Genomic DNA, 14,248 nt, shown 5'->3' on the forward strand with positions numbered 1-14,248 from the left:
TTAAAAATAGTACCAGACCCAAAACTGAACCCTGCGGTACCCCGTATTTAACTTCTAATATGTTTGAGTCACATTGTTAACACTAACTATCTGTTTACGTTCATTTAAATAGGATTTTACAAAATTTAAACTGCTGCTATGGAATCCGTAATGCGCTAATTTATCACGTAAGATTTTATGACCTGCACAATCGAAAGCTTTACTTAAATTGCAGAATGTCGCTAAAGCAAAACCCTTATTTTCAAAAACTTCATATATTTGTTTCGTTAGCAATTCCACGGCATCTATTGTGGATTTCGCCGGTCTGAATCCAAATTGAGCTTCCAGAATTATATTTTGCTCAGTCATGTATTTATATAGTTGATCTTTAACAATAATTTCTATAATTTAATAAAAACGGAATAAGAGATATTGGACGATAATTAGACGAATACAAACGATCTCCCGTCTTGTGTATAGGAATAACCTTAGATTTTTAAAGTGCTTTCGGAAATACACCTTGTAAGAAACATTTATTGAAGCATACTGTAAGGGGTTTCGCAATGTGATTAATGACAGCCTTTATAATATTGTTCGATATGTCAAATATATCCTTACTGTCAGAAGTCTTCATTCTTTTTACTACTTCCATAACGTCATCAGGGCTAACGTGGTTAATCACGAAAGAACTATTAAATGGACTATATTGACTTAAATAATGATACATATTAACATTAGTATCCACATTGCTTTTCTTGATTTCCTCTACGGAAGTAACAAATTACTTATTAAGGGTATCAGGCGACAGAGTAACATTATTGTTATTATTATTATTGTTTACCTCGTTAATTATCTTCCATTCAGTTTTACATTTATTCGATGATGTTTCAATGCAATTTTCATTGTATTTTGCTTTCGCTGCCTTTATTGCAGATTTATATTTACTCTTTTCTGACATATAAATGTACCTAGCTTCACTAGTCATTTTGTTCTTATATATATTATAATAACGCATTATTTTAACTTTCATAACAGAGTTCTGGAGTACACCACGGCCTATTACTTGACTTGGTTTTCTTTGATGAATTATACCGGACCACCCTTTTAGGAACACACATTTCAAAAATATTTAGAAACTTGGTTAAAAAAAGATAAAATGTATCACTGGCATTTAAATTATCATACTTAATGTTTACATCCCAATTTATACGCGATAATAACAGAATGAAATTTTGTAAGTTTCGGTGATTGGCCTAGTTGCGATAAGTTTGGTAATGGGAGAACTAAATTTGCAGGATTCTGCCTTTGTATTACTGACATTGTCTAGCACGGCATCATTATCTGAAAAGGGAAATTTACTTACATTGCATGTTAAATATTCCATTTTTATATTAGTAAATATATTATCTAAGCACACAGTGCTTCTGGTCGGTTCACGGTTAATTACGTGAAAATTATGGTGTCTGAGTAGATTTAGTAACTCATAAACAGTTCGTTTCTCTGTCGTCACATCAAAATGTGCCTTTACATCGACCCTATTACTATCTCATAATTATGCCATTTCTTCAGAAATGTCAATAACTGCTCCAATTTTTCTAAAAAATATATTTGGATTATTATTATCAGATTATTATTATCAGGTGTTCTATAAACACATACAATTATTAATTTGTATTGGTCTAGAAAAATTGCAGTTGACTCAAATTCACATTCAGTATTGAGAAGAGCTATATCTAATTGACGATATTCTATATAACTATTAACGTAGATAGCAACGTCGCCATGTCTATACCTAGGTATTTACTCCTACTATAACTATTTGCCATTGTAAAACCATCTATATTATTGTATTGGAGTTCAGCGTCTGTATTCCAGTGTCACTCAGTAAATATTTATCTCATTTTCATAGGCAAAATCTGAAATAACGAGGGATTTGTTCTTTAACCCTTGTATATTCAGAAAGCATAGTTTTAGTACTTTACTGGATACTGAGTGCGTATCGTCATCTTTATTAGATTGTGCTAAGTTGATAACTTTGGTTGAAATCAATTCTACTCCCTGACTCACTTTACCTTGTATATTTGTATGTTTATTAATACTTTCATATTTACTTATACCATTCATTTTACGAGACTTCCTTAGGTTTGAAGTTTTCACCCGGCCCCATGAAATTTTGTATTTATTCATGGAGTCGGGCGTATTGGCTTTTCCTGTACAGACCACGGCATCGCTATTGCCTTTTTGCTTTCAAATTTAATGGCTACGATGTTGTCAATTATTCCACAGATCTTTTATTTTTAACACATCCTTCTCAGCTTGATTGATATGCATACCGTGTTGAGTATACATTTCTCTACCTAAGTTACTGACATCCACCAATTCAACATTCATGAAGTTTTTACACATAGCTTTTAGTTTTAAATTAGTGGTTTGAATAGCTCTATTAACACATGACTCTTTAATAAGATCATATTGGTAAGGGATATTTACCACTATTACCTTACACTTATTCAAAATAGAGAGTTTATTTCTAATCTTACTCACAGCCTCACTACCTTCATTTGTGGCCACATCATTTGTTCCACTTACTATTACTACATAGTTTCCTTCCTTATTTATAATGTTGGGATTGATACCAGATACCACATCAACACTTTTCACTCCAGGCTTAATGTTCCTTTGTACTGCCAACCACTTTTCTAGACAGACCTCGACCGTGACTATCACCATATACAGTATGTATACCTGCGACTCTGACTGGAGCTTTCTACATACACTAATCTCATTGTTCGTATCTTTCCACACCTGTGATTGCATTATCGTTTGTTCCATATGCATGGGTCTCCATGCACTTTTCTTTTGTGATTTTCCTACCTGTTTTTCATTTGAATTCATGTCTGCTTCACTTTCGACGTTTTCCAATACACTACACCTGTTTTCACATACAATTGAACCACTTGAAACCACATCAGAGTATTTTCTGGGTTTATTGTAACTTACTTTCTTCCACTGGTAGGAGATCCTTTGACATTCAGCATCGGCCTCTACTGTCTTTATTCTTTGCTGCAACATATTATTTCCTGATTTTAGGAACTTCATATCCTCCTGTAATACGTTTATTACTTGTAACAAGGTGTTTGTGTCTGTATTGCCATTACTATGGTTTGTTTTTACCATCCCTGGCCGTATGTTTTTCCCTTGCACTTGCACTTCGTCACTATTAATCACACTTCCTTTTTCTTTTCTTTCTTTAACCCAGAAGTAGGGGTTAGGTTTTATTTAGGCAGCTTCGAACTGTATTCCCTATTACACTTTGTTGGTTTGTTTTATATAAATTATGTATTCTGTTTTAATAGTCCAAAATTTAAGTTAAAATTCCATGTCAGTGCGGTTCCGTATAATCCTTGAAATCAAATAGTTAGGTCTTCTCTGAAATTGTTGATCTCTGTTGATATACATAAAATTATTATTTTTTTTAATTTTTATCAGACTTGGATATAAAAATTATTATATTTTGTGCATTTGATTATACGGACTGGTCTTTAAAAAAAATTAATTATAATCTTCTAATTATGAGTTTCGCTAAATTGCTTTATCAGATTGGTCCGTTTTTATTTATTTATTTATTTATTTTATATTTGAATTTCATTTAGTTGTAAAAATTCGATAATGGTGTGAATGATTTTCCAATTATTTGATGCCAGAAGATTTTGTAAACAGTATGGTCCATATCCAAGATTCCTAAAAATTGTATCCATTATAAATTTCCTTCCTTTTTTCTTATTATCACAAGCAAATATTATATGGTCAATAGATCCAATATCTTTTTTGCACCAACATAGATTACTTTCAATTTTATTTATTTTGTATAATTTATGGGGTGTTAGTGCTGTATTGAAAAGTAGTCGATAAAATAGGATAACTTGATGTCTTGTCCAGTTGTGTATGATATTCCAAGGTTTAGATGTATTTATATCCATGATCTGCCAGTAGAATTTGCCTGGACCTTGTCGATTAATTGCTTTCCATTCATTTATTGATTGAGATTGTTGAAGACAAACCACTGGTTTAAGATTTAAATGACTTATTTTAATCAGAGCAGGTTGTTCATCATCACATGCGGATTTCGCGGCCAGGTCTATTTCATCATGATAATTTATGTTGGTATGTGATTTAGTATATAAAAACTTAATTATATACCCATTTTCTAGTAATTGTTTATATAAAATTTTAATATTAAGTAAAAGCCAGGTAGTTTTGATAGTCCAATTAGTCTTTTCTAAAGTATGTAATACACTGAGAGCGTCTGAACATATACATGAACAATAAAGTTTTAAAGGTTTAATGTGGATTAGAGCTTGTCTTATTGCAAAAGCCTCTCCTTCAAAAATTGTGAAAGTTTTTGGAAGTTTATATTTTTTAAGAATGTTTAAATTCGGAATTGATATTGCTGCACCAACATTTTTTCCTTTATATTTTGAAGCGTCCGTGAAGAGTAGAGTACAATTAGGTGGAAGTAGATCCAAATGCATATTCCAAATATTTTTGTTGATTTTATTTGTTTTTTCTATATTCTTAGAAGTGTAATATTTCGGTGTAATAAGATTTATTTGTATTAAATTACTAAAATAATCAATCACATAACAAGGTAAAGAGGGTGTCTTAAATATTATTCCTTCATATCTTTTAATATTGATAAAAGCTTGATAAATCCATGGTAAGTTGTTCTTGTATGGAATCCTTCTTCTATTTTCAACTATATAATGGATCTGGTATAATTTATGAATGATAATATTTTTTGATTTTGCCATTCTAGATAAGATAAAATTTTCACCTTGTTTACATATTTGGTACCGCAGAGGAATCGTTCCGGTTTCTTCAAAAATAACATTTTTTGGGCAAAATTTAGGTTGAGATAGTATGATTTTGAGCATTTCATAAATTAAATTTGTTAATTTCTGATAAAAGTAATTCATTTTCTCAGTGTAAAAAATACTTCCATATAAAATTTTGTTTATAACGCATTGTGTAATGATTTTTTGAAGACAAATAGGATTTATTCCCCATCTCTTCGAACTTAAACTTTTAATTATATTTTGATATTTATTTAAATTTGTAATTAAATAAGATAAATGTTGTTTCCAATTAAGTTTTATATCTAAGTAAAGTCCAAGATACTTAAAATGATTATTATGATAGAGAGTATGTCCATCTATTGAGAGTACTGGAATTGAATATACTTTTTTCCTCGTAAAAACCGAATATATGGTTTTATTCCAATTTATCTCTATCCCATTATTAATTGACCATTTGATCAATTTGGTTAGGATGCATTCAAGTTTGATTTTTCCTTTATTTAGATCATTAGTGGTCAACATTACCACTATGTCATCAGCATAAGAAAATATGTTAATGTCTTTTGATGTCTCTAAAATTAGGTCCAAAATATATATATTGAAAAGGATAGGACTCAGCTTACTGCCTTGAAGAAGGCCTATGGATGTTGTTCGATATTTACTATAAGTTTTATTTAATTTAATAGCTATTCTTCTATTTATAAGTAAATTATGAATAAATCTAATGAATTTAGTCGGTATCTTGATTTTATACATCTTTTCAATAAGAACATCTAAAATAACTGAGTCATATGCTTTCTTTAGGTCAATGCTGATGGCCATAACAAATTTCCTTTCCAGATATGCTTGATATATGTTCAGGATAACTGGTCCTATTGCATCACTTGTTGAGGAAGCTTTACGAAATCCTGTAATGTTTTGAGGTAATATTTGATGGTACTCTAAAAACCATAATAATCTATGTAAGATCAAATTTTCACATATCTTGAGCGAGCATGGAAGTAGCGCAATAGGTCTGTAATTATCTGCAATTCCTATATGTCTTTTGTTTTTAATGATGGGAATAATAAGTATTTGTTTCCATTGAGGTGGTATATGTCCAGTTTTCCAAATGTTATTAAATATTTCTAAAAGTGTTTTCTTTCCATTTTCTGATAGATGTTTATAATGGTTATAATATATTCCATCAATTCCAGGAGAACTGTTAGTATGTAAATTTTGAAGTACAGTGTTAAGTTCCACATAAGAAAAATCTGATTCAAGAGTAGATAGTTCTTTACTAAATAAATATTTCATAAAATTTGTTCTTGAGTTATTCACATATGGCGGGGTTAATTGATGATGAAAATCTACAATCCATTTTTGTTCATTATTACAAACTTCTGTACATGTCTGTGAATTTTGATGCTTCATGTTTTGATATTTAAAAAATTTCCAAATTTTATATTTGGGAGTAGTAAATGAAATATTATTACAAAATTGTTCCCAACTTTTCCTTTTGTAGTATAAAATGGTTTTTTTAACTATAGCTTTATGTTTCTGATATATTATGAAATTTTCTTTGGATTTGTTATGTAAAAATAATTTGAGTGATCTTTGACATAAATTTATAGCTTTTTGACATTCTATATTCCACCATATCTTATAATTAAGATTAGATTTCTTTTTATTTGTTATAAATTGTTGATTGTTATGAGAAGTTTTCTTTAATGTTGATACAGTTTTTTTGATCATATTATGAAAAAAAATTAATATTATTTCCTAATTCATTATTTTGTTTTGCATCCGTAGTTTCGTTAATTTGTTCAAAAACAGATTGATATGTGTTCCAATCTATCTTACAAGTAACATTTTGTAATTTTGATCTAAATTCAGTAACAATTTCCGTTTTGTCATAAGTTGTAAGATTGATTTCTTGAGTAGAAAAAATAATTGGATAATGATCACTCCCACCTGGATCAAAATAAACATTCCAGTGAGAGTATATATAAAGAGTATTTTTCACCATAGTTATATCTGGTACACTCTTCCCTGTTTTAGTAATTCTAGTTGGTGTACCATCATTCATGACCAAATATTGAGAGGTAGCTAATGCTTGTATAAGGTTATTTCCTGCAGTGTTTCCTTTAGAGCTTCCAAACAGTTTACTTTGTGTATTCAAATCTCCAAGAATATAATCAAAATCGTATTTCAAAAATATATTTTCCCAAAAAGTAGCATTTGGAATAATATGTGGAGGAATATATAAGTTTAAAAATTTAATATTTTGTACTGTTACAGATAAATATTGTATATTATGATCCGGACAATTTATAGTGATTTGATCAATTTTGAAATTTAGTTTAGTTTTAATACAAAAAGCAAGTCCTCCATATCCATCTTCTCTATCTTGTGTTATTATATTGTAATTCTTAATAGCTAATGGTAAATTTGGTTTTTTCCAGGTTTCTTGTAAGATTATAATATCTGGATTAAAAAACATAATTAACCTTTGAATGAAAAAGATTTTATTATAGATGCTTTGGCTATTCCATTGTATGACAGTAAGTGAACAAAGTTGCCTATTTTTTTCCATGATTCATCAAATTTAGAGATTTAAAGTATGGTATATCTGTGTTACTATATTTTCTAAAAAAGATTGTGAAGCATCTATCTTTTGTGACATAAAAATGGTTCCCATTAACTTTTTTAGGGCTTCGGTCTGTTTCAAAGATATTTGTTGTGACGAAAGTGATGGTTCCTTGAAGTTTTCCCTATTGTTCTTATTTGAAGAACATTCAGGTGAGCATAAATTAAAAGTCTGTCCTCTGAGAGAAGTGTTATTCATATTTTCCAAGGAAATTATAGTTCTGTTAGAACTATTTAGATCCGCATCTGAGTCTTTTAAATTTCGTAAATGATCGCCCCCTGTGTTCCAATTAGTATCCATTTTATTTCTTGTCTTATGGATTGATAATGACTCATTTTCAGGGGAGTTATCCTTCTGGAGATTTTGAAAGGACGACTCCATAAAATTAGGGGAGTGTAATGGTCGAATCCCACGCGAAGTACTTGGAATAGAGAAACTCCTTGATTTCTGATCTAATCCCTTCCTTTTCTTTTCCGGGGGAGTTTCGCATTCAATATCAAAAGGGGTTTTTTTCATTTGTAAGTTCATCACCTTATTAGTATTATTTGAAGTTATGCTTGCGTTAAGCTTAGGGAAATCATTCTGTAAATGTGGTTTATTTTGTAACATGACTGAAGAGGGTTGAAATTGAGACGAATAAGTTGGTAATTTACCTATTTTGTTACTTGCTTCGTTAAAAGAGATTTTTTGTAAAGCCATAAGTTGCATTATCTGCTTTTGTCTTGTCCTCTCCTCACAATGCTCAGAGTCTGCTTCATGAGAAGCTCCACAGTTGATACACTTTGGCGTGTTTTTACAATTTATTGTCTCATGCGGCTGACCACATTTTTTGCATAATTTGTGTTTTAATTTACATGAACGGAGAATATGCCCAAATTTCCAACATCCATTTTTACACTGTCTAATACCTGGTATGTAAGTTTCCACAGGAATGGATAAATAATATATTTTAATATCTTTGGGGAGATTTTGGGAGTCAAAAGTAAGTACAACTGATCGGGTAGGAATTTTACCTTTCTTTTGATCAAAGCGAAAAATTCTACGTGCTGAAGTAATAGGAACTTCACTTTTAATGTCTTTTAACAGGTCATCCATAGTAACATCTGGATCTACGTCTTTTACTATTCCAGTTGAGTACAAGGTATGATTTGGGATAAACGCTTCCCATTGATTCTGTTTAAGAATATTATGATCTAAAAGCATATTTGCTTCTTGCCCTGATTTAAATGTAAGTTTGATCAAATTTCTCCCTATAACGTTAAATGCAGTTATTCCTTGTATATCTGCTAAATAAAATTTCCGACTGAGTGTCATGATGTGTTTTTTCCCTAGATCATCTATACTTGACTTTATATATACTATGTATGGTGCAGAATGATGAGATTTGTACAGATTTTTTCCTATATATTTCATGTCATTATACTGTTTGTTACTTGCATTAGACTCTGTTTGATCTTTTGTATTAAGATGATTAGGAATATCATCTATTCCTTTGACAGATTCGGTTGTTATTGAGTGAACTTTAGACATTTCCTGATTATTTATATCAGGTGGAATTTGAATTTCCATGGCAACAGATTGATCTATTTTGCAAGGCAGCGAATTTGTTTTTGTGTCTGCCATATTAAGAAGTCATCTGTTGTTTGATAGTAGTATTTAAATTAAAACTGATTAACATTTTACATAGAACAAAATTAACACACTGCACAAAATTAACACTACTTTAACACTAATAATATTAACGATAAAATTATATGGAACGGGCTCACCGGCTAGAAGATAATCTGATATGTTCTTTTTTCGTCTTCACCGTGAGCACTTCAAAATAAGATTAATTTATGTCTTTGCACCAATATTTTAACTTAAATTCACTTGTCCCACAAATAAAAAGTTCTTTGCCAATTTAACTTGAAAAACTACGTAAGAGTAGGTAAGAAAAATTATATTTAACTATTTTAATCAGTATTCACATAAATTGGATCTCACTATTATGTCGTCTTCTTCTGTTCTCATACACTTCCTTGTTGATGCTGCTTGATATCATCAGTCTTACACCTTAATGAATTCACTTCGCTGAGCACAGTATGTATCATTTCTTTTAGAGACGAAACTTCTTATTCTGTGCGAATGCAGCTAGTACATTTTCCTTTTACTGCTTCAACTTCCACTCGTTCGTCATTTGTTTCTGAAGCACTCGAATTCGTCTGGATGTTTTTCGCTCTTGATCTTATTAATATTGTGTTTTCGTTTTGAAACTTTATCTTACATGCTTCACAAACATCTAATGTTATAGATTCAAAGTTGTATTTACATTTTTACACAGTTCAACACTATTACCTTCCTTTTCTTGTGAAGCTACAGATCGACCAACAACACGGTCCGCCATCTTGAACCACAAAGTCCTCCTCATCTTGCTCAATAATATTCAAGAAGTGACTCAACATCTCACACAATGTTCGCCTCTGAAGAGGAGTCAGCAAACCAACGTGCTGTCACCTTAGACATGTGCAATTCTTCATGAATTATTTTACACACCACCATAACTGAATCCACTTTACTGCATGAGTGGTTATTCGTCGGTCTTCCCGGATCAGCTGTATTATTTTCCTCACATTGGCGGCGCATGTGATTGATGGACGTCCAGGTCTTCGCTCATCTGTAAGGGATATATGACTTGCTTAAAAATTTCTCTTCCACCTTACGACAATGCCATAGTATGACATCACCATACATAAGCACCATTTCATCATGAATTTTCTGGGCGCTGTAACCTTCAAGTGCAGAAACTTAATTACACTACGAACTTATGTCTTCTTCATGTTGAATCTTACTGACAACTAGTGCCACCTATATATCATGAATATTTTTTCACTACATCATAACATAAGATGTAGTGTATACACAGGGCAAGTTACATCAAAATGACTCAATAACTTCTGCTGATATATAATTAAAATTTTCCGATATTCTCTCGATGCTTAGAATAGCGTAGTAAACTCAAATTTAACTTAACTGAATACCGGCTAACCTGTGATCGTTAAAATTAATTGCGAACTAGTATGGTTTGGGGGGTGTCCATAATAATTCCTTAAAGTGTAGGCGTAAGATAACATGAACAACGAGTTTTAATCAAGGCCGTACCCAGAGTTTGGGGACTAAGAATGTTTAATAGCAAGTAATGTTTATGCCAGATGAACCAAAGGAAGATTCACATCTCGATAGGATTACTCTATTTTAAACAGTCTTTAAATTCATTAATCTTTAAAAAATAGTCAAATATTGTGACTTGGTTTAATAAACGTCCCCGTGTTCTGTTGCAGATTACGAAACAAGTGGCTCTCAACGTAGAAAAACATGGATGTGCAACGCTCACATGAGCCGCTAGAACTTACTGGCATCTGTGGTAAATTAGACCGAATACTTTCAAACAATGAAGGTGTATTAAAGTTCATTTTGTCACCAGACGTCCAGAGGGAGGCAGTTTTTCATAAAAGTGTTTTGTACATTAGAAATGTACCTTGTCGGAAGAATAGGACATTGTCGGAAACTGTCCCATTGGGCAGAAATTTCTGTTTCGATGCCAGAAAGTTGGACTATTCTCACGAGTCTGGTGCAACCTACAGAGCCACGTTGGTTTGGACGTCTGCAAGCTCATCATCAGATAAAGTGAAAGAAGACAAGGAGAAACGAGTTACTACCAAGAAGACTCTGTTAGAGTCAATGAAGAAGCAGAGGAGGAGATTTTATTCAAGAACTGTTCAAGTGCATGAAATTCTAAATGGTGATGAAGCTCTGCTTATAACTGTGATGGTAAACAACAAAATCAGCCTGGAATGCTATATTCTTTGCTCAAAAGAAACTTTGTATATTAGCGGAGAGCACTGCTCAATGGCACTTGATATTGGTTCATACTTACACGTCGGGATGAAATTGCATTGTGACTTCCAAGCTCTTGAGAAAACTCATGAATCTGGGGCAGAATTCAAGTGTACCAAAGCTTGGATATCAAAAAAGAATGTGGAAACGCTGAAGAGTAATTGTGTCGCAAACATGCGTCAAACTGACATGATGTTTATGGGGATGAGTTACGAGGAAAATAGACTTATCATAGGGAAAAATTACAAAGGAATAGTGACTAAACTGATTCATCCGTTCGGATTTATTGTAACAGTCAAACTTCGTAGTGGACTGGTAGACATTTCAGCCGTAGCCATGAACTTCAGCTTAGAAAAGTACGGCAGAAAATACGAGAAAGGCACTTATGTGAAAGACATTGTTGCTCTGTATGATGTAGTGTATCTGACTGTATGGAGGAACACTGCTCCCAAAAGATACGCACCCTGTGATTGGTCCGCTGCACATATATGGAAGCTACCTGACGAAGGCTCACTGGAAATGAAGTTTTCAAGAGATAAAAAGCCCGAGATGAATAAAGATGCAACCGAAAATGGTGAAATTGACGCTGTTTTTAAAGACTATGGAATCATATTGAATACAGAGAAGGAAATGGTAGGATTTGTACGCAACCGAACTGAGATATATGAGGTTCCTCTCCCAAATGGTATAGAGCTACAAGAAATCTTCCTTATAGGTAAGTACTCTTCGTACTTAGATTTAAAATGAAATAGCTATAATCTGTTAATCTTTTCGCAACGGCATTCATAGCATGTCAGAAAAAGTAATTAGTCTCCGTAAGTATAATTATTATGCATTTGTCTTTATATACATACAGAGTTTGTCCGGAAAGTTGTAGGACTGATTTTTTCCCACCAAAACGTGATGAACGAGAAAATGTTATTGCGCTGGTTGAGTGTTGGTGGGTTTTAGCTACAGCGCACCAGTCGCCGGTCATCTTCAAGCTTTCACGGAGTGTGGATCGAGTTTAAGTTGAATCCCTTTCAAGGTGTTTTGTCATCTTCACAATGAATCGATCATTAGAGCAGCGTTACGCGGTGAAGTTTTGCGTCAAAGTGGGTAAAACTGCGAGTGAGACCCATGACATGATCAAGACTGCTTATGGGAGTGAATCCATGGGTTGATCAATCAAGCCTGCATGAACAAATCGAAAATGAAATTGTTGATATATATATATTTGACTGCAAGGGAGTGACTCACAGAGAGTTTATACCGCCTGGTCAGACTTTGAATGCTGCATTCTAGACGGAAGTATTTGAGAGACTCAGAAAACGAGTCGCCCGCGTTCGTCCAGCAAATCGCTGGATCATGGAAGCTTCATCACGACAATGCGCCGAGCCACATCGTCTTTGCTGTCATGGACTTCCTGACCAAACATGGCATCATACAGATTCCCCAGCCACCCTACATCCTAGATGTCACTCCTGCGGACTTCTTCCTCTTCCCCGACTAAGAAGGGCCATGAAAAGACGGTACCACGGCTCGGTCCAGGCCATTCAAGAGGCCGTAACGAGGGAGCTGAAGAGCATTCCAGGTTCTGCATTCCAGGGAGCCTTCAATGATTGGCAGAGTTGCTGAAAACACTGTATTGGTACTGAAGTTACGTATTTTGAAAACTATTAAGTCGATGTGTCAAAATTTTGAAGATTTTTTAAAATTCAATCCGATTACATTCCAGACAAACTCTGTATGTGTGTTCTAGATTCCTTATCCTATTTTTCTGTCCTTTCAGCAAGCGTATGTATGAATATATATGAGGTGGTGGTTTATTCCAAGTACTGTACAACAGCTCTCTCAGCATGTGAAATTTAAAAATACAGGACACCTTAAGCTTTCTCGCTCCTACTTAAATTAAATCACTCCAAACTGCAGAATGACTAAAATATTTATTTATAAAAATATGAAGAAAACAATTGTCGATTTCGGGAAACTCCACTCCAAGAAACTTAAATCTCATTAGTAAACCAGCCTTTCTGGTTCCTTAACCCGCCCCAAAATGCACATTCTATAGTTAACTACGAAGTGCTTACTTATAAAATGCCAATAAAGCCATTAGAGCCCTTCTCAAGAAGATTGTCGGATTTAGGTTGTAGGGGGTCATTAACAATCATTTTCTATTGCAGGGCTAATACAAATATATTGTAGCCATTGTCGCCAGCTGTTTTCAATTTTTCTGTATTTAGTTAAAAATTGTGCTCATGTTTTACTCATGTTTTGTGCAGGAGGAAAGTTCGAAACATGTGGAAAAATGCATTAAAATCATAAGTTTAAAATTTGATCTCGATTCATGAATAGTGGTAGAGCGTTTACCTCTGGTGAATGGGGTCCTTGGTTCGATCCCAATTAATGCTAAGTGAACTTTGTGGTGGACAAACACCGTGTGCGTGGGTTTTCTCGGAGTTCTCGCATTTCCTCCCACTTTATTCATTCCACCATTTCATTCATTTCCCATCATTTACTGCATTTAAATTTCCAAAATTTAAGGAGGTGGTCCTAGAGGTACACGTCCTGAAATTTAGGGGTGGGCCAAGGTTTTCCTGTAGAAATTAAGAGGACATTGAACCGTTATAACGTCATACCACATAATCAGGTCTCGTGACATCCCTCAGCCAATCACAGAAAAGTTAGATATACGCAGGTGCCTACTATTCTCAAAATGCCGGTTTGATAAAGGCGTTTGATTTCTTTTTGGTTTTTACATCTGTACACGCAGTCATTAATATATTTTTTTTTTGAATAAACAGTTACCAGGGTTACCAATGTTCATTAAATAAAAAAATAGGATATTTGACAAAAAGCATTTGTTCATAAAATGAGAACAAGTATAAATATCAAGGATGTTATAAAATAGAGGCTCTGCTCATACAAC

The 14,248-nt window shown here is 33.1% G+C and overlaps 1 protein-coding gene across 2 annotated transcripts in view; it reads left to right on the plus strand.

Annotated features, from left to right (window-relative positions):
* The window catches only part of LOC145690794 (uncharacterized), an 85,854-nt gene that overhangs the window by 11,585 nt on the left and 60,021 nt on the right, over window positions 1-14,248 (plus strand). Inside the window, exons 2-4 of one of the 2 annotated variants that reach the window (XM_081766075.1) lie at window positions 5,676-5,758; window positions 7,280-7,378; window positions 10,785-12,055. In XM_081766075.1, the coding sequence (XP_081622201.1) occupies window positions 10,819-12,055 (1,237 nt within the window). In that variant the 5' untranslated portion in view covers window positions 5,676-5,758; window positions 7,280-7,378; window positions 10,785-10,818. The remainder of the gene's footprint in view (window positions 1-5,675; window positions 5,759-7,279; window positions 7,379-10,784; window positions 12,056-14,248) is intronic. The other variant, XM_081766076.1, reaches the window with a different exon arrangement.

This window comes from Thermobia domestica, chromosome 7, assembly GCF_964235325.1.
Source record: "Thermobia domestica chromosome 7, izTheDome1.hap1.1, whole genome shotgun sequence".
Lineage (NCBI taxonomy): Eukaryota > Metazoa > Arthropoda > Insecta > Zygentoma > Lepismatidae > Thermobia > Thermobia domestica.